A 20689-nucleotide genomic window follows, 5' to 3' on the forward strand; every position below is an offset into this window, starting at 1 on the left:
AGTGGGAATACCTGGCGGTAGTAGGGATTGTGAGCGTCTGTGTTTCACTGGCTGTTGGGATTCCAGCGTCGGTCTCCTGAGCACCGGGATCCCAACAGCTGGTATTTTAACTGCATCCCATATTTCATAAAATTCAAAATGTACTACTGTCTAATACATTTGCCTTTTTCTCCTACATCCATAGGGGATACTGGAGTGCAGTGTACTGTGGGGGTATAGATGGGGTCCGTGAGCCGGTGCACAATAAATTCTTTAGTGTGTGTGTGTGTGTGTGTGTGTGTGTGTGTGTGTGTGTGTGTGTGTGTGCGTGCTGTAACTGCTGGATGCTACAATTGTGATGTTTGTAACTGGTGGTGTTTTTTGTTATTTTGTTATAATTGAAGCCAGTGCGCGCTGCCAAGTCATCCAGCATCATACACAGTGCAGTGTTCCTTAGGGTTAGTCTTACCTTGAAAAAATTAATGATGGCAAATAGCAAATCGCACATTTATTATTAAACGTAAATATGCTGAGACATGTAAAGGAATGTACCTTCTGCTTATTAGGTGCGTCTTTGTTTTACATACAGTATCATAAAATCATCCATATGGTCATTTGTTAAGTTCGCCCTCGGGGCTACTCCATCATGTAGTATTTCAGTACAGCAATGTGATGGCCATTAGTCGGAATCCCAGAGAAAGGCTTCTGGACTATTGGTTAGGTGTCAGAAGCAGTGTTTCATGTACACAATCATAAGTGTCTCCTCTACTCTGTCATCTTTACTCAGGGGGCGGTATTGCAGCGTTCTCTCCTGGGAATCTTAGCACCAGCAGCAGCGCTAGCAGCACCTTGGGGAGTCCTGATAACGAAGAGTACATTCTGTCCTTCGAGACCATCGATAAGATGAGACGTGTCAGCTCCTACTCCTCGCTCAATTCTCTAATAGGTAAGAGCGCTAAGTGTAAACATTGATAAACCTGTATAAAAACATTGATCTAAAGCGCTGTTTCTCAAATCCAGTCCTTGGACACACTGTCAGTGCATGTTTTCCAGGTGTCCTCACAGAATCACAAGTAAAATAATTAGAACCACCCGCAGATCTTTTAAAATGTGGCAGTCAGTGATGAATACACCTGTGCTCCAGCAAGGAGAGATGGAAAACATGCACCGGCCTAATTTTGAGAAGCATTGGACTAAACTTGTGATCTTGTTGTGCATATGTTTCTCAGTATGTAACTCACTGAACCCGCACCATTACAAAGAGAGTACAAATTACTATCTCATTCATCCAGTTTTCTCATTGTGGGATTCCCCCTCCTAATTGTCTTCATGTTCTAAGAAGCTGTGTGTGATATATGCAGGAATGTACATGGTCCGTAAGACTCTTATCTCACCAGGACTACTTCATGTTTTACTCACATTCATCGCTTCTGCATCCTTTTTCTCTGCATTTCGTCTACCATCCCTCCTCTTTCATTATACTGTTTCTTCACTCTCTGCACTCCTCCCACCACCCTGTTATTGCCTCTAATCTTCTCCCTCTTCCTTTTTGATCCCAGTTTGCTGGCTTCAGTCTCAGAGTCCTCTAGGGCTCACAGTGATCATTAATAGCTGCCTCTGCTACAAATCGCACAGATTCAGGAAAAATATACTCATCAAAGGGAACTTTTAAAAACCTTCAAAAATTATCAGTCAGAGAGGAAAGACACAATCGCCAATCCTTTCACTGCTGCCTGGGGTTACTCACATTACATAGTAACATAGTATCTAAGGTTGAAAAAAGACAATTTGTCCATCAAGTTCAACCTATTTGTGGTCTCCTATGCAGGATTATTTGGTATAAAATTTTAACTGCTGCTGATGTCTGCCGTTACGTTTTATCCCTCTTTTTTATAATAACTATAGTGCATGACTATGCACCATAACCCTGGATATCCTTATCCATTAGGAATTTATCTAATCCATTCTTAAAGGTGTTGACTGAGTCTGCCATTACAACTGCCTCAGGCAGGGAATTCCGAACACGTATCGTCCTTACCGTGAAAAATCCTTTATGCCGTATTGTGCGGAATCTCCTCTCTTCTAACCTGAGCGAGTGTCCACGAGTTCTCTGTGTTGATCTAACCAAAAACAGGTCCTGCGCAAGATCTGTGTATTGTCCCCTTATATATTTGTAGATGTTGATCATGTCCCCTCTTAGTCTCCTCTTTTCCAATGTAAACATGCCTAGCCTTGCAAGCCTTTCCTCGTATTCCAGCGTCTCCATGCCCTTAATTAGTTTGGTCGCCCGCCTCTGAACCTTTTCTAGCTCCAGGATATCCTTTTTGTAGTATGGTGCCCAGAATTGTACACAGTATTCAAGGTGTGGCCTCACTAGTAATTTATACAACAGGAGTAGTAACACTCTCGTCCCTAGCATCAATTCCCCGTTTTATGCATGCTAATATCTTATTAGCCTTCTTTGCTGCAATCCTATTTTGGGTACTACTGCTTAGTTTGCTATCTATGAGGACACCCAAGTCCTTTTCCAGTACAGAATCCCCTAATTTTACCCCATTTAGTATGTAGGTGTTATTTTTGTTCTTGTTACCACAGTGCATTACCTTACACTTGTCTGTATTGAAGCGCATTCTCCATTTCGCTGCCCATGCTTCTAATTTAACTAAGTCGTTCTGAAGCGACTCAGCATCCCCCTTCGTATTTATAACTTTACACAATTTGGTATCATCTGCAAAAATTGACACCATGCTCTCTAGACCTTCTGTTAGGTCGTTAATGAAAATATTGAACAATAGCGGTCCTAATACTGAGCCTTGTGGCACACCACTTAACACTTCAGTCCAATTTGAAAAAGATCCATTAACCACAATGCGCTGCTCCCTATTATCTAACCAATTTTTGATCCAAATGCATATTGTGCTTCCTAGCCCTATTTCTTGTAGCTTGTAGATAAGTCTCATGTGTGGTACAGTGTCGAAAGCTTTCGCAAAATCTAAAAAGATTACATCCACCTCTTTACCCTGATCTAAGTTTGCACTTACTGTTTCATAAAAGCCAAGTAAGTTGGTTTGACAGGATCTGTCCTTCACAAATCCATGTTGATTCCTTTTAATGACCTTATTGACTTCAATGAATTTCTGAATACTATCTCTTAGAATACCTTCCAATACTTTCCCCGCTACAGATGTAAGACTAACTGGTCTATAATTACCTGGTTCAGCTTTACTTCCCTTTTTGAATATAAGCACTACTTCCGCTATACGCCAGTCTTTGGGAACCATACCTGATATTACTGAATCCTTTAAAGAGCAAAAATAGCGGTTTTGCAAGTTCAGAGTGAAGCTCCATTAGAACCCTTGGGTGAATTCCATCGGGACCCGGTGACTTATTAATCTTTAAATGTTTTAATCGGTCACAGACTACCTCCTCGCTTAAATAAGTACCTATCAGTGGGATATTCTCATTATTGAGATTGTGTTAGTCCCTGAATTGGGTCCTCTAGTAAATACTGTTGAAAAAAAACTCATTTAGTGTGTCCGCTATGTCATTATCATTTTTGCTTAAGACTCCCAACTTGTCTTTTAAAGGGCCTATACTCTCCTTCTTTAATCTCTTGCTATTAATGTATTTAAAGAATATTTTGGGATTCGCTTTGCTTTCCTTTGCTACTAGTTTTTCAGTTTCTACTTTAGCCGCTCTTATTTCCTTTTTGCATATTTTGTTACAGTCCTTATAGTGCTGAAATGACTCCGCTTCCCCGTCAGATTTGTATTTTTATTAATTGGTCTCCAGTCTTCCCTAGTCAGGAATCACAGTTACTACATGTGACTGAATGGCAGCAAAGGGGTAAATGCATCCCACATGAGAAACTGTCACAGTGGTTATTAAAGCCTGTGTGAGAGCAATATTAAGTAATAATAACATACCTGTAAACTAGAACAAACGTTTATGTACAGAGCTACAAAAATGTCTGATGCACCCTAATAAATTAAGATCCAAGTACATATATATGTGTGTGTATATAGATAGATATATATATATATATATATATATATTTCTCATACGTCCTAGAGGATGCTGGGGTCACATCAAGAACCATGGGGTATAGACGGGATCCACAGGAGACATGGGCACTTTAAGACTTTCAAAGGGGTGTGAACTGGCTCCTCCCTCTATGCCCCTCCTCCAGACTCCAGTTTAGAATCTGTGCCCAGGCAGACTGGATGCACACTGAGGAGCTCTACTGAGTTTCTCTGAAAAGACTTTGTTAGGTTTTTATTTTCAGGGAGCACTGCTGGCAACAGTCTCCCTGCTTCGTGGGACTTAGGGGAGAGAAGTCAGACCTACTTCTGTGAGTTTAAAGGCTCTGCTTCTTTGGCTACAGGACACCATTAGATCCTGAGGGTCTGGTCGCTAGGTACGCCTAGATGCTCGTTCCCAGAGCCCGCCGTCACCCACCTTGCAGAGCCAGAAGTCAGAAGACAGGTGAGTAGAAGAAGATCAGAAGACTTCAGTGATGGCTTTGAGGTACCGCACAGCGACCGCGCTGCGCGCCATGCTCCCACACTCAGAGGCACTACAGGGTGTAGGGGGGGGGGGGGCGGCGCCCTGGGCAGCATTTTATCCTCAAATCACTACCTGGCAAGAGCGGACTAAGTGCCAGGGCACTGTCCGTACCCACGCCAGTATAAAAAGTTTTAAAAAAGAGCGGGTCTGAAGCGCGCCATTACGGGGGCGGGGCTTAGCCCACACAGCCCGGCGCCATTTTCTCTCCAAGGCTGCAGAGACGCTGGTCCTTCCTCACACTGCTGTACAAGAAACAGGGTGCAAAACGGGGGGGGGGCACAGTGATTTTGGTGCATTATATATATAATTTATAAAAGCGCTGCAAGTCTGGGACATTTCCTGTATTGTTTTCAGACCGGGTTTGGGCGCTGGGGTGTGGGCTGGCAATATCTCCCTCTGTGTCTCTCTCTGACAGGCTTTACTGTGGGTCTGTCCCCTATAGGCCCAGTGTATCTGCGTGTGGTGGGTGCACGTGTGTCGGCATGTCTGAGGCGGAGTGCTCTTCCCAAAAGGAGACTATGTTAGTAACACAAGCGGCTGTGGGAGTGACCGTGTCGGCACCGCCGACACCTGATTGGGTGAATGTTTTGAGTGCTTTGAACGCAAATGTGGCTCTGATAAATAAAAGACTGGATAAATCTGAGTCTCAGAACCAGGCTTGGAAGAAATCCGTAGAGGATGTGTTATTTCAAGTCCAGACCCCCACTCGGTCACAAAAACGTTCATTTGCCCAGCTGGCAGACACGGATACTGACACGGACACTGACTCAAGTGTCGACTATAGTGATGCCAGATTAGATCCAAAACTGGCAAAGAGCATTCAGTACATGATTGTGGCTATAAAAGATGTATTACATATCACTGAGGACCCTACTGTTCCTGATACTAGGGTCTGTATGTATAAAGGGAAGAAACCTGAGGTAACATTTCCTCCCTCTCATGAACTGAACATTTCCTCCCTCTCATGAACTGAACACGCTTTGTGAAAAGGTTTGGGAAAGTCCTGACAAGAAGTTTCAGATTCCCAAAAGGATTGTAGTGGCGTATCCGTTTCCCTCTGGGGATAGGGAAAAATGGGAGTCACCCCCCATTGTGGACAAAGTTCTGTCACGGCTGTCCAAAGAGGTGGCTCTCCCATCCCCTGATACGGCAGCCGTAAAGGACCCTGCAGATCGTAGACAGGAAAGTACATTGAAATCCATTTATGTCACCACGGGTACACTACTCAGACCAGCCATTGCATCTGCGTGGGTGAGTAGTGCTATCGAAAAAATGGACAGATAACTTGTCATCTGAAATGGATACCCTGGATAGGGATAGCATTCTTTTGACACTAGGTCATATCAGGGACGCTGCAGTCTATCTAAAGGAAGCTGCGAGAGATATTGGTCTCTTGGGATCACGGGCCAATGTCATGGCAGTCTCAGCTAGGAGAGCATTGTGGATTCATCAATGGAATGCTGATGCTGACTCTAAGAAAGCTATGGAGTCTCTACCAGATAAAGGTGGTGTTGTTTGGTGACGGCCTCGCTGATTTGGTATCTACGGCTACCGCGGGTAAGTCATCATTTTTATCTTATGTGCCTGCACCACAAAAGAAAGCACACCACTATCAGATGCAGTCCTTTCGGCCCAATAAATACAGAAAGGGCAGAGGATCTCCCTTCCTTGCTACTAGAGGAAAGGGAAAAGGTAAACGATCACCGGCCGTGGCTGGTTCCCAGGAGCAGAAGTCCTCCCCGGCTTCTGCCAAGTCCACCGCATGACACTGGGGCTCCTCTGCGGGAGTCCGCACCGGTGGGGGCACGTCTCAGGCTCTTCAGTCAGTACTGGGCTCGTTCGGCCCTGGACCCATGGGTTTTAGAAATAGTGTCCCAAGGGTACAAACTGGAGTTTCAAGATGTCCCCCCTCACTGATTTTTCAAATCAGCTTTACCAGCTTCTCTTCCAGACATGGAGGTGGTATGCGCCGCAATACAAAAATTGTGTCACAATCAAGTCATTGTCAGGGTTCCCCCGTCACAACAGGGAGAAGGCTTTTATTCGAGCCTGTTCGTGGTCCCGATGCCAGACGGCTCAGTAAGACCAATCCTGAACCTCTAATCCCTCAATTTCTATCTAAAAAAATTAAAATTCAAGATGGAATCTCTCCGGGCAGTGATCTCCAGTCTGGAGGAGGGGGATTTTATGGTGTCGGTAGACATAAAGGATGCCTACTTGCAGGTGCCAATTTATCCCCCACATCAGGCTTACCTGAGGTTTGCAGTTCGGGATTGTCATTGCCAATGTCAGACATTGCCGTTTGGTCTGTCCACGGCTCCGAGGGTTTTCACCAAAGTGATGGCCGAAATTATGGTTCTCCTACGCAAGCAAGGAGTCCCGATTATCCCATACTTGGACGATCTCTTGATAAAGGCGAGATCCAGGGACCAATTAATGCAGAACATTACACTCTCCCTGACAATTCTGCAGCAACATGGTTGGCTCCTAAACTTGCCAAAATCACAGTTGATTCCGACGAGACGGCTGTCGTTTTTGGGAATGATTCTGGACACAGAATTACAGAGAGTTTTTCTTCCAGTGGAAAAGGCTCTGGAAATTCAGAACCTGGTCAAACAAATGCTGGAACCAACAAGAGTATCGATCCATCAATGCACTCGGTTGCTGGGGAAGATGGTGGCGGCCTACGAGGCCATTCAGTTTGGCAGATTCCATGCCAGAGTGTTTGAGTGGGACCTGTTGGACAAGTGGTCCGGGTCCCATCTGCACATGCACCGAAGGATAACCTTGTCTTCCAAGACCAGAATCTCACTCCTGTGGTGGCTGCACAGCTCTCACCTCCTAGAGGGACGCAGGTTCGGGATCCAGGACTGGATCTTAGTGACCACGGATGCGAGTCTCCGAGGCTGGGATGCAGTCACGCAGGGGGAAAGCTTCCAGGGAAGATGGTCAAGCCAGGAAATGTGTCTACACATAAACGTTCTGGAGTTAAGGTCCATTCACAACGGCCTTCTGCAAGCGGAACATCTTCTTCGGCCCGTCTTGATTCAGTCGGACAACATAACAGCAGTAGCGTACATAAACCGCCAGGGCGGAACAAAGAGCAAAGCGGCAATGGCAGAGGCCACAAAGGTGCTCCGTTGGGCGGAAAGGCATACAAGCGCTCTGTCAGCGATCTTCATTCCAGGAGTGGACAACTGGGAAGCAGACTTCCTCAGCAGACACGATCTCCATCCAGGAGAGTGGGGTCTTCATCAAGAGGTCTTTGCAGAAGTGACAAGTCTTTGGGGAATTCCTCAAATAGACATGATGGCGTCTCGCCTCAACAAGAAACTTCAGAGATATTGTTCCAGGTCGAGAGACCCTCAAGCAATAGCAGTGGACGCTCTTGTGACACCGTGGGTGTTTCAGTCGGCATACGTGTTTCCTCCTCTTCCACTCATTCCAAAAGTGATAAAGATCATAAGAAGAACAAAGGTTCAAGCGATCCTCATTGTTCCAGACTGGCCAAGAAGGGCTTGGTATCCAGATCTGCAGGAATTACTCATAGGAGATCCCTGGCCTCTTCCTCTGAGGGAGGATCTGTTACAGCAGGGGCTGTGCGTGTTCCAAGACTTACCGCAACTTTGTTTGACGGCTTGGAGGTTGAACGCCAGATCCTAGCCCGAAAGGGTATTCCCAAGGAAGTCATCCCCACTCTTATTCAGGCCAGGAAAGGAGTAACGTCTACACATTACCACCATATTTGGAGAAAATACGTGTCTTGGTGTGAATCCAAGAAGGCTCCTACGGAAGAATTTCAGTTAGGACGTTTTCTCCATTTTCTACAAGCCGGTGTGGATGCGGGCCTAAAGTTGGGCTCAATTAAAGTTCAAATTTCAGCTTTATCATTTTTTTTCCAAAAATAATTGGCCTCCCTTCCAGAAGTTCAGACCTTTGTGAAAGGTGTGTTGCACATCCAACCTCCCTTTGTGCCCCCTGTGACACCATGGGATCTTAACGTGGTGTTGCAATTCCTTCAATCTCATTGGTTTGAACCTTTGCAGAAGGTAGAGTTGAAATTCCTTACTTGGAAAGTGGTCATGCTGTTGGCCTTGGCATCCGCAAGGCGGGTGTCTGAATTGGCAGCCTTGTCTCACAAGAGCCCTTATTTGATCTTCCATGAAGATAGAGCAGAGTTGAGGACTCATCAGCAGTTTCTGCCAAAAGTGGTTTCGTCGTTCCACTTGAACCAACCTAAGTGGTGCCAGTGGCTACTGACGCCTTGCTGGAATCGAAGTTTCTCGATGTAGTAAGAGCTTTGAAAATTTATGTCGCCAGAACGGCTCAGTTTAGGAAAACAGAGGCTCTGTTTGTCCTGTATGCTCACAATAAAATTGGGGCTCCTGCTTCCAAGCAGACTATCGCGCGCTGGATCTGTCATACGATTCAGCAAGCTCATTCTACGGCTGGATTGCCGTTACCGAAATCGGTGAAGGCCCATTCTACCAGAAAGGTGGGCTCGTCCTTGGCGGCTGCCCGGGGGGTCTCGGCATTACAACTTTGCCGAGCGGCTACTTGGTCGGGTTCAAACACCTTTGCGAAGTTCTACAAGTTTGATACCCTGGCTAATGAGGACCTCAAGTTTGGTCAATCGGTGCTGCAGAGTCATCCGCACTCTCCCGCCCTTTCTAGAGCTTTGATATAACCCCATGGTTCTTGATGTGACCTCAGCAATCCTCTAGGAAGTATGAGAAAATAGGATTGTAATACCTACCGGTAAATCCTTTTCTCTTAGTCCGTAGAGGATGCTGGGCGCCCGTCCCAGTGCGTACTGTATCTGCAGTTAGTTGTGGTTACACACATGTTGTGTTACGTTTATAGTCAGCCTGTTGCTGATAATGTTCATGCCGTTGACTTGCGTTGTGTTAAATGCCATGTTGTACGGCGTGCTTGAGGTGTGAGCTGGTATGTATCTCACCTTAGTTTAACAATAAATTATTTTCCTCGAAATGTCCGTCTCCCTGGGCACAGTTCCTATAACTGGAGTCTGGAGGAGGGGCATAGAGGGAGGAGCCAGTTCACACCCCTTTGAAAGTCTTAAAGTGCCCATGTCTCCTGTGGATCCCGTCTATACCCCATGGTTCTTGATGTGACCCCAGCATCCTCTACGGACTAAGAGAAAAGGATTTACCGGTAGGTATTAAAATCCTATTTTATATATATATATATATATATATATATATATATATATACACCCACATACTATATATAATAATAATTATTTTTTTGGTGGGGGGGGTTGTGCATGTGCTTGGATCTTAATTTATTAGGGAGCATCAGGCATCTTTGAAATTGTGTTCATGTATATTCACATTTTTAATGGACTACGCTGGCGTTGATGGATTGCTGATTAGTAAGTCCTCTTTATAACGTCACGATTTTGCAGTTCCTACGATTGCAATGCCAGGGGTAAACGTATACTGCTTTGTGTGTTCACCAGCATAGTCAAATAAAAATGTATTTATCATGTAGCTACAAAAACAAAAGATGTGTTTTCACCAGTAAGACTTTACTGTGTAAAAATGTACTAGTCTCATAATAATCATAGTAGTAGTAATAATAATAAGAAGAATTGAACTTAACCCCTGAAATATCCAGTAATGTCTCAGCTAATGCAATTCCCATTGGTGGCTTTGGGTAACCGATTAAGAAAAATTACTTTCTATATATTTCAGCTTGTCATTTTTGAGTGCAATACTGTATTACTATGATCCCATGCTGTAACCTACAAAACAGCGTTTGTGAAATACCTTCTATACACTAAATTGGAAAATATTGATGCTAAAATTGTATATTGAATGACTGATTTAAAAAAAAAATTGTTCTATATAATGAAAACGTTTTAAAGGGCAACTCCAGTAAAATGTTAAATATTTGCATTGCTTCCATTGTGAATTTACCATCACAGAACATGCGTTAGCAGATTGTTATAGGTTTATCAATTGCAGTAATTGCCAGTTTTCTGCCTGAAATTGATTTCTGATACTAAATGTGCAACTTTTAAGGAGAATAACTTTTGTTCAGGGTTACCCATCATACTGCATATATGTCAGTAAACAGCTGCTAGTGGGATAACCCTTTTATACCTTAAAATGTTTGGCTAGAGAACGTGAGGCAGATTCTGATCTCACATACACCATGTTTCCATTGTAGGGGTTTCTTTCAATAGTGTCTACACTCAGATATGGAGGGTTCTGCTTCACCTCGCTGCAGACCCATACCCAGAAGCGTCAGACCTTGCCATGAAAGTGCTGAACAGCATTGCCTACAAGGTAGAGTTTTTCTTTGTAGTCTATTCCTCTGTGCACACATATGTCATGTCTACTGTTTAATTTTTGTGTTTATGGTAATGTGTGGCAAGCAACCCCTAAATTCTCAACTTTATGTGAGTGTTCAGAGAAAATTCACTCTCCACTGCTACATGTCATTTTTATTTAGGTTTTGTTTAAATGCAGGGCTGTGTGTCAATGTCAGTGAGAAGTGGGTATAGAAATATAATCGTTAAATTCTGAATTAATTTATTTTCTCATTCACTCATGTGACCAACGCCGATAGGTATTCCCCTCTTAGATATGTACTGTTAGTAAGTACAAAATTATTTTGGTGATTCTCAGCGTTTTGCTGTCACTAGTCACTGCTTTAGCCGCATCTGGGTGATTTGGGGATGGAACCTGTACTCCGATTTGCAGAATACAGAGTTCAAAATGCTTTGATTAGGAAATCTTAGAACATTGGTGCAAGGACTTTCACCAGTAGAGGGCAGATATGGTGCAGTGCAGGGGAGACCTGTGTTAATCCTCTCTTTATTTCCAGTACTGTTAGAGCCAGTTTACTTAGTCCCCTAGTGCTCACAAAAGGGATACTCCTCAAACTAGATTCTCAACATTTTTTAAAATTTGCCGTACTTTCAATTTTAAATGCAGCAATCCATATTTTATACTTGGGATTGCTAGCTGAAAACAGGAATTAATTGGCTTGCACTAACTAGTTATAAGATACAAAAAAACAGAACTTCAAAAGTGTGTTTGCCTAATTTCCCTGTATTATATACAGTAAAATATATAGAAAAATATTTGTCCCTGTATGCAATGAACTAATAAACAATAAAGTTATTGCTGAGAAAATGGATAATTGACTGGCTCATGAATTAGATAAAGCAAGAGTATTCCTTATCCTCTTGTGCAAACAAACCCGGCTGGTGGTAGCACAGTGGCAGGAAACACATAATTTGTTGGCCAGCCAAGCATGTAAGTGACTGCTTGGCTGATCAAGTAGTGTTTGTCATAGTTTACCTATTAATCCAGAGAGGGCCTGACAGGGAGCGTGATCACGATACTACTGGATTCCTGCAGCGTCTGTCATTATAAGCACTTTTTGAGTCCTGTTGGGAGAAAAGTGCCATATAAATACATTAATATATAGATAACATGATTATTATAATTGCTGTCCCTGTTTTAAAATGTGGAAAATGAGGCAAAAATTATTCATCAGTCAGCTCTATGACCACAAGATGATGGGATCCCTATTAGCATGGGATGTGACATTGTTACAACTCAAATGAAAGGGAGAATAGGGATTTTGCATAGCCTGTATGTCCTCTTTATAGACTATCTAACATGAGATAAATGTAGGGTGAAAGTGTGTAGTCCTGTAGAGAGGAAACCGAATAATTAATGATTATAATGCTATAAGATGGAGAAAGGTTAGATGACAAGCTTGGTGGGGAATTCCCTGCTGTCTTTGTATATTGAACATTACTGTGGCTGCATTTCTTTGTGTACTGTATACACAGTGGTGCAGAGCTGTTCCCCAGCGGCCAACAGTCTTATGAACAAGGAACATTTCATGTCAGCGTGTGTGTACTGTGTAGCCATATAGAGGATTCCTCTGCTCATTCATACCTTTCCTTCTCCATTTCTCTTGCCAGTGATGGGGACTTACACTGTTTATTTAACTCCTGAACATCCAGAGATTTGTTATCCTATAATAACCAAACCACTTTATTATCTTTCTAGTTCAGCTTTTTCTTCCTACATATTCACACAGGCACAATTTCTTGCTCATGGTTATATGACCAAAGTAACCATGCACTTTGAGTCCTATAGGAAGAAAAGTGATATATAAATATTATTATTATTATTATTCACGTGGAAAGCTAAGTTGCACAGACATCAGGTTTAACACAGGGATTCTGATAGGTCCAGACTGAGAGGATTACATAGAATGACCATGGTAACCCTTTTCTCACAAAAATATGATTTGTAGTAGTGTAGTCTGTGGTAATGTAAGAGTTAGTAGAGAACAGGCAATCCTGGATTCTTATTGGCTGAAAAATCTCCATTCATTAAACCACTCCCATCCTATTCTCATTGCAAGAGTATGTGAGGTAGCATATCTTGAACCCTAATAAGAGAAAATAAAACCTACTGAGATAATGTAATAGTAAGCTGCTTTTATGTTTCTCCACATACTTAAAGTGTTACTGTAGAAACTGTGAGAGGCTCTAGCTTTATTCAGTGATCCGGGAGCATGCACATTAACACTGCTTACATAAGCCTAGATCATGTGATGAAAAGGGAATAAGGAAAGATGATTCATTCAGGGGATATAAAAGTCTACACACCCCTATTGAATCTGCAGGTCTTTGTGTATAGATGAATCATGGCAGACATTTTTCCATCTTTAGTATCATTTTGAAACCAACAAAATGTAAGTAAAAAACAAATAGGCATTTCCTCTCTCTTGTACTATTCAGGGAACACTAGAATACGATGAGTTAAGCTGAAGAGTAGGCACTAAATAGTTACAGCTATAGGAGCTGAATCCATACCCTCTCAACCCACCCACTTCTGCTGGCTAGTCAGTTTTTATTATTTAGTGCCTTTGGAGTAGGCACAAAGATTTCTAGGCCTTTGTTTTTATTAGAATTCTTTCTGACACACTTAACCCCCCCTTATAAGGTTCATTTCACCAGTACCCAGTTTTGTTACTCTGCCTCAGCCTACATTATTTTGGCCATGGGGGGTTCACCAGACGGGTATGGGTCATTAGGTCGACCACACTTAGGTCTACCACTATTGGTCGACATGGTCATTAGGTCGACATGGAAAAAGGTCGACATGAGGGTTGTTGTTGTTTTTTCCTTTTTTGGGTGTCGTTTTCTTCGGAAAGTGACAGGGAACCCCAATTAGTGTACCGTGTTCGCTCGCCATGCTTCGGGCAAGGTGCCTCGCTCCGCTACCGCTGAACTCTGCACAGGTTACTATTCCCAATCGTAGTCCACGTGGATCGTAAAGTATAAGAAGTATGAAAACTTTTATTTTTTTTAAACTCATGTCGACCTAATGCATGTCGACCAATAGTGGTCGACCTAATGACCGTATCCCCACCAGACACACACTGGTGTGCTGGGTCCCAATTATTGTGCCTGCACCTAAAGTTCCCCTGCCCAGCAGCCGCAGCTATTAGATATGCCCGCCACTTGCATTGCAGGACAGGCTTAGCGGCATAGGCACAGACCAGACCCTTCCTCTGTGGGATTCAGGTCAGGTTTGGCGGTGCAGGGAGAACTCTGCTGGTAAGTTGGTCCCCCACTGGTGCTTGAGGACTTCAGCTTCTGGTTTGGACAGTGTCGTTCTGTAAAGGCCACAGTGCCCATAACAGCACTTCCCCAGATAGTGCATGGTGGGTGAGGAGATGTTAAAGGGAACTAGAGTGGGCATCTGAGGCTCCGATCCCTCCCCAATTAGTGCTGCAGAAACATGTTAAGCACACACTATCTTTTGTTTGGCACCATTTTCCCTGATAACCGGCACCATCTTTGTTGTGGCAGCCTTATTAGGGACTCCTCGCAGTTTTCCGCAGTTTAGGCTGATTCTCTCCTATCTTGTGTTGCTGTTTGTCAGTGAGCTGTGTAAGAGTTTTGCTGGGATTTCTGAGGCTGCAGTTTAGTTTGCTTGTTATTGGAGTTGTGGGGCTTCTGCTGCCAATATTGCTGACTGTTTGCTTTAGTATTAAGTCACTGGTGTACCCGTATTTCTCTTACATCCTAGACCATACTGGGAATCCATTTAGTACCATGGGGTATAGACTGGTCCACTAGGAGCCTTGGGCACTTTAAGAATTTGATAGTGTGCACTGGCTCCTCCCTCTATGCCTCTCCTACCAGACTCAGTTTAGAAAATGTGCCTGGAGGAGCCGGGCATGTTGCTGGAAGCTCCTTAAGAGTTTTCTGCATTTATTTTATCTGTTTATTTTCAGGCATGTCTGGATGGTACCAGCCTGCCTGCTTAGTGGGACTTAGGGTGAAGAACAGCCCATCCTCTTGAAGGGTTAATGGTCCCGTTCCCCGCTGACAGGACACTAGCTCCTGAGGGAACTATTCGCACGCCCCACCACAGCAAGCGTACATTCCCACAGCACGCCACCACCCCTAACAGAGCCAGAAGAAAGAAGAGTGGTGAGTACTAAGCCGACGTCCCGGTTTGCGGGTCGCCGGCCATTATGGTGGCATGAGGGTACAGAGACCCACGGCTTCTACGGGGGCGGTGGAGTCTCCAGACGCAGTACACAGTGCGGATGCACCGTTTCTGAGGGAGCTAACTGAGTCTAAGTACACTATGGGTGTACACAGCACCCAGACTGGCATTACAGACTTACAAGGCGACTGACTCCATTTTAAGCACTAAAAATTACCTCAGCCAGTATAAAAAAGCAGGAAGACCGCGCGCCATTGAAGGGGCAGGGCTTCACTATGGCCAGATCCAGCAGCTCACCAGCGCCATTTTCCCTCTGCAGTGGTCACAGACGTTGACTGACAGGGACACGCAGCTCTTCCAGACAGACTCCAGATTACCTCAGCGGAACTAGGGGGTCATAGTAGGGGGAGGAGCGCTTACTAGTGTACTATGGGGGTTATTCCGAGTTGATCGCTAGTTTAAAAATGTTCGCAGGACAGCGATTAAGTGAAAAAGCGGCACTTCTGCGCATGCGGCGCAGTGCGCACGCGCGGAGTACTTTCACAGCGGGCGAAGTATTTTTACACAAGGTCTAGCGAAGCTTTTCAGTCGCAATGGCGGCCGCAGAGTGATTGACAGGAAAGGGGCGTTTCTGGATGTCAACTGACCGTTTTCAGGGAGTGCTCGAAAAAACGCAGGCGTGCCATGAAAAATGTAGGCGTGGCTGGGCGAACGCAGGGCGTGTTTGTGACGTCAGATCCGGAACTGAATGGTCTGAAGTGATCGCAAGCGCTGAGTAGGTCTGGAGCTACTCTAAAACTGCACAATTTCTTTTTGTAGCCGCTCTGCGATCCTTTCGTCCGCACTTCTGCTAAGCTAAAATACACTCCCAGGGGGCGGCGGCTTAGCGTTTGCACGACTGCTAAAAACTGGCAGCGATCGATCAACTCTGAATGACCCCCTAAGTCCCCAATCTGGGTACTTAATCTGTGACCCGGCTAAGCTTGGCATTAGCAGTAAGGGCGCTGTGTGCTGGCTCCAGGCTATCTCTGTCTCTCTCTTCAAGGGCTCTTTGTGGGTTAATTGTGCATTTAACCTGTTCCTGTGTGTATGTGCTGTCACTGTCACAGTATGTCAGACAAAGAGTGTGTTTCATGTAAGGCACAGTGTTTCTCTTCCCCAGGGTGTTCACTACAGTGTACTCAGCGCAGTGTGCCTTCCCATGCTAGCGGGGCAGAGCCAGCTTGGCTGGATTCCTTTAGGGGAATGATTTCCAATAATTCTACTAAATTATCCCGCAATGAGAAAGAGACGCAATACCTAAGACAATCGATGACTGAGTTTATGAATAGAGCCTCAGTACCCAAACCAGCGTCTCAGTCCCCTACCATTTGTCCGCAAAAACGTCCTTTGGCCCATATCCTGCTTTCTGACTCTGATGATGAGGGGTCAGACATCGAGGAGGGGGAGGTGGACGCAGAGGTGGGGGAGGCTACTCAGTCACAGGGAATAGAGGCTCTCTTAGAGGCTATCAGAGAGGTTCTGCATATCCCTGATAAGGTAACAGGAGACTGAGGAATCTTATTTTAATATAAAAAAGAAATCCTCAGCCACTTTTCCTGTGTCAAAGGAACTAAATACCCTGTTTGAAGAACCGTTTGTTAATCCTGATAGGAAATTTAAAATCCCTAAAAGATTGATATCATCTTTTCCCTTTCCTCCTGAATATAGAAAAAAATGGGAAAATCCACTGATAGTGGATGCATCAGTATCCAGGCTGTCACGGAAAATTGTATTGCCTGTCCCTGGTGCAGCCTCCCTAAAAGACACGAGTGATAGTAGAATTGAGAATACACTCAAATCTTTGTATACAGCTGCTGGGGTGGCACAGAGACCCACTATAGCATGTGGGTGGAATACTAAGACCATCGCAAAATGGTCGGGTAACCTAATCGAAGGGTTTGGTACCTTGCCTAAGGGGGAGATTGTTTTACTCCTGCAACATATACAGGACTCTGCAAATTTTATGGTGGAAGCCATAAAAGAAATAGGCTTGCTTAATGCACGCACCACTGCTATGGCAGTGTCAGCACGCAGAGGCTTATGGCTACGCCAATGGACTGCCGACGCAGACTCCAGGAAAGGCATGGAAGGCTTACCCTTCACAGGAGAGGCCTTATTTGGAGATGAACTAGACAAATGGATCTCCAAAGCTACTGTGGGTAAGTCCATGTATCTTCCTTCTGCAGCTCCCCCAGCCAGGAAAGCCTACTCAGGACCTAATCTACAGTCCTTTCGGACTGCCAAGTTTAATGGCAAAACCAGAGGTTCTTCTACAGCCACCAGAGGCGCTAGAGGTAAACCACGAAAACCAGAAACTGCCGGTTCACAGGAACAGAGCTCAAGCTCGGCTTCCTCAAAGCCCTCAGCAGGACAGTGGACCGCTGTGCCTAAAAGACTGGCAGATGGGAGCCCGACTAAAAATTTTCAGTCAAATTTTTCTGGACAACATCATGCCAGGATCCCTGGGTCATAGATCTTATTTCCCAGGGCTACAGACTGAAGTTTCAGGAGCTCCCACCTCACAGATTCTTCAAATCGGGCTTACCAGTTTCACAGGAAGCAAGTATAACCTTACAGAACGCCATTCAAAAACTGGTACAGACTCAAGTCATTGTTCCAGTTCCACCTCATCTGCAAAACAAGGGGTATTATTCCAACCTGTTTGTAGTACCGAAACCGGACGTTCGGTAAGACCGATTCTGAACCTCAAGTCGTTGAACCTGTACTAACGAGTGTTCAAATTCAAGATGGAGTCTCTGAGAGCGGTGATCTCAGGTCTAGAGGAGGGGGAATTCCTAGTGTCTCCAGATATCAAGGTTGCGTACCTTCACATTCCGGTTTAGCTGCCTCATCAGGCTTATCTACGATTTGCACTGCAGGACTGCCACTACCAGTTCCAGTCCCTGCCATACGATCTCTCCACGGCACCGAGAGTGTTCACCAAGGTGATGGCAGAGATGATGTTTCTGCTCCGCAAACAGGGAGTGAATATAATTCCATACCTGGATGATCTTCTGATAAAGGCATCGTCCAGGGAGCGGTTGTTGGACAGCATTGGCCTCTCAACCAGACTACTCCTGGATCACGGGTGGATTCTGAACTTACCAAAATCTCACCTGGAACCGACGCAGAGGCTTTCCTTCCTGGGTATGATACTGGACACGGAATATCAGAGAGTGCTCCTTCCCTTGGAGAAGGCTATGGAAATCCAGTTGATAGTTCGGGTGTCCTGAAGCCAGCCCGAATCTCAGTACATCTGTGCATTCGCCTTCTGGGGATAATGGTGGCCTCTTACGAGGCACTTCAGTACGGAAAGTTTCATGCGAGGCCCTTCCAGCTGGATCTGTTGGACAAATGGTCCGGATCGCATCTTCGCATGCACCAGAGGATTTGTCTGTCACCAAGAGCCAGGATCTCCCTTCTGTGGTGGCTACAGACATCTCACCTCATCGAGGGTCGGAGGTTCGGGATTCAGAATTGGATTCTGCTAACCACAGACGCAAGCCTCAGAGGTTGGGGAGCAGTCACCCAGGGGGTGCAGTTTCAAGGAAGATGGTCAAGACAGGAAGTCGTCCTTCCAGTAAGCATCTTGGAACTCAGGGCAATCTACAACGCCCTTCTGCAGGCCTCATCTCTACTTCAGGCTATTCAAGTGCAGTTGGACAATGTAACGGCAGTAACGTACATAAACCGACAGGGCGGAACGAAAAGCAGAACAGCAATGTCAGAGGTGTCAAGCATTCTCCTCTGAGCGGAAAAACACGCCGTGGCGTTGGCGGTCTTCATTCCAGGAGTAGACAACTGGGAAGCAGACTTCCTCAGCAGACACAACCTGCACTCGGGGGAGTGGAGCCTTCACCCAGAAGTGTTCAGGTGCTTGACACGTAGGTGGGGATATCCACAAATCGACATGATGGCCTCTCGTCTCAACAAGAAGCTCAAGCGGTATTGTTCCAGGTCGAGAGACCCACAGGCAGTGGTGGTAGACGACTCCATGGGTCTACCAGATGGTGTACGTGTTTCCTCCACTTCCTCTGATCCCAAGAATTCTAAAAAGAATAATAAGGGAAAAGGTTCAAGCAATTCTCATTGCTCCGGACTGGCCTAGAAGGGCCTGGTACGCAGACCTTCTGGAGATGCTCCTCGAAGATCCGTGGCCTCTACATCTTCACGAGGATCTTCTGCAACAGGGCCTGTTCGTCTATCAAGACTTAATGCTACGTTTAATGGCATGGAGGTTGAATGGCTGATTCTAGCCAGGAGAGGGATTCTTGACAAGGTCATCCCGACTATGATCCAAGCCAGGAAAGGGGTAACGTCTAAACATTACCACCGTATATGGAAGAAGTATGTTTCTTGGTGTGAGAGCAGACAATATTCCGCGGTGGAATTTCATCTGAGACGTCTCCTGCTTTTTCTGCAGTCGGGAGTGGATATGTGCCTACGCCTAGGTTCCCTTAAAGTCCAGACTTCAGCGTTGTCTATTTTCTTTCAGAAACAATTGGCTTCTCTCCCTGAGGTCCAGACGTTCTTGATAGGTGTTCTGCACATCCAAACTCCCTTTGTGCCTCCCACGGCACCTTGGGTTCTCAATTTGGTGCTGCAGCTCCTCCAGTTGGACTGGTTTGAACCGTTACAGGAGGTTGACGTAAAGTACCTTAAGTGAAAGACCATCAGACTGTTGGCCTTGGCCTCAGCAAGATGTGTTTCGGAACTAGTGGCGTTGTCTAACAAGACTCCCTACTTAATTTTCCATGAGGACAGAGCTGAACTCAGAACTCGTCAGCAGTTTCTTCCTAAGGTGATGTCTGTTTTTCACATCAACCAACCTATTGTGGTTCCAGCTGTGACGGATACCTTTGCTATTTCAAAGTCTTTGGATGTTGTGAGGGCTTTGAAAGTGTATGTAAAGAGAACAGCTCGTCACAGAAAATCCGACTCGCTGTCCGTTCTCTATGATCCCAATAAAATTGGGTGTGCTGCGTCAAAGAAGTCTATTGCACACTGGATCAGGCTCACTATCCAGCATGCTTATTCCATGGCAGGATTGCCGGTTCCAAAGTCTGTACAGGACCACTCTAGTAGGTCGGTGGGTTCTTCATGGGCGGCTGCCTGGGGTGTCACGGCTTTACAGCTCTGCCGAGCAGCTACTTGGTCAGGTTCGAACACATTTGCAAAGTTCTACATCTTCGATACTTTGGCCTCTGAGGACCTTCAGTTTGGTCAATCAATTCTGCAGGAACCTTAGCACTCTCCCACCCGGTTTGGGAGCGTTGGTACTTCCCCATGGTTCTAAATTGATTCCCTGTATCCTCTAGGACGTAAGAGGAAATAGGATTTTAATTACCTACTGGTAAATCCTTTTCTCGTAGTCCGTAAAGGATACTTGGCGCCCACCCGGTGCTTCGTTCTTCCTACACGTTGACTTGGTTAAGTATTCTGGTTTGTTGAGCTGTTGCTGTTCTTGTTTCAAGTTTGGTTAGCATGGCTTTCCTATTGTTCTGTGTGCTGGTTCGTAATCTCACCACTTTTCTTATCTATCGTTCTCTCAAAGTACAGGTATGTCCTTCTCCTCGGGCACA

At 45.2% G+C, this 20689-nt stretch overlaps 1 protein-coding gene across 4 annotated transcripts in view; it reads left to right on the top strand.

The window, feature by feature from the left end:
- RPTOR (regulatory associated protein of MTOR complex 1) overlaps nucleotides 1-20689 on the top strand; it is a 704097-nt gene that overhangs the window by 635155 nt on the left and 48253 nt on the right. For all 4 annotated transcript variants that reach the window (XM_063961080.1, XM_063961083.1, XM_063961081.1 and 1 more), the window contains exons 20-21: nucleotides 767-925; nucleotides 10741-10859. In XM_063961080.1, the coding sequence (XP_063817150.1) occupies nucleotides 767-925; nucleotides 10741-10859 (278 nt within the window). The remainder of the gene's footprint in view (nucleotides 1-766; nucleotides 926-10740; nucleotides 10860-20689) is intronic.

This window comes from Pseudophryne corroboree, chromosome 3 (assembly GCF_028390025.1).
Source record: "Pseudophryne corroboree isolate aPseCor3 chromosome 3, aPseCor3.hap2, whole genome shotgun sequence".
Taxonomy (NCBI): Eukaryota; Metazoa; Chordata; class Amphibia; order Anura; family Myobatrachidae; genus Pseudophryne; species Pseudophryne corroboree.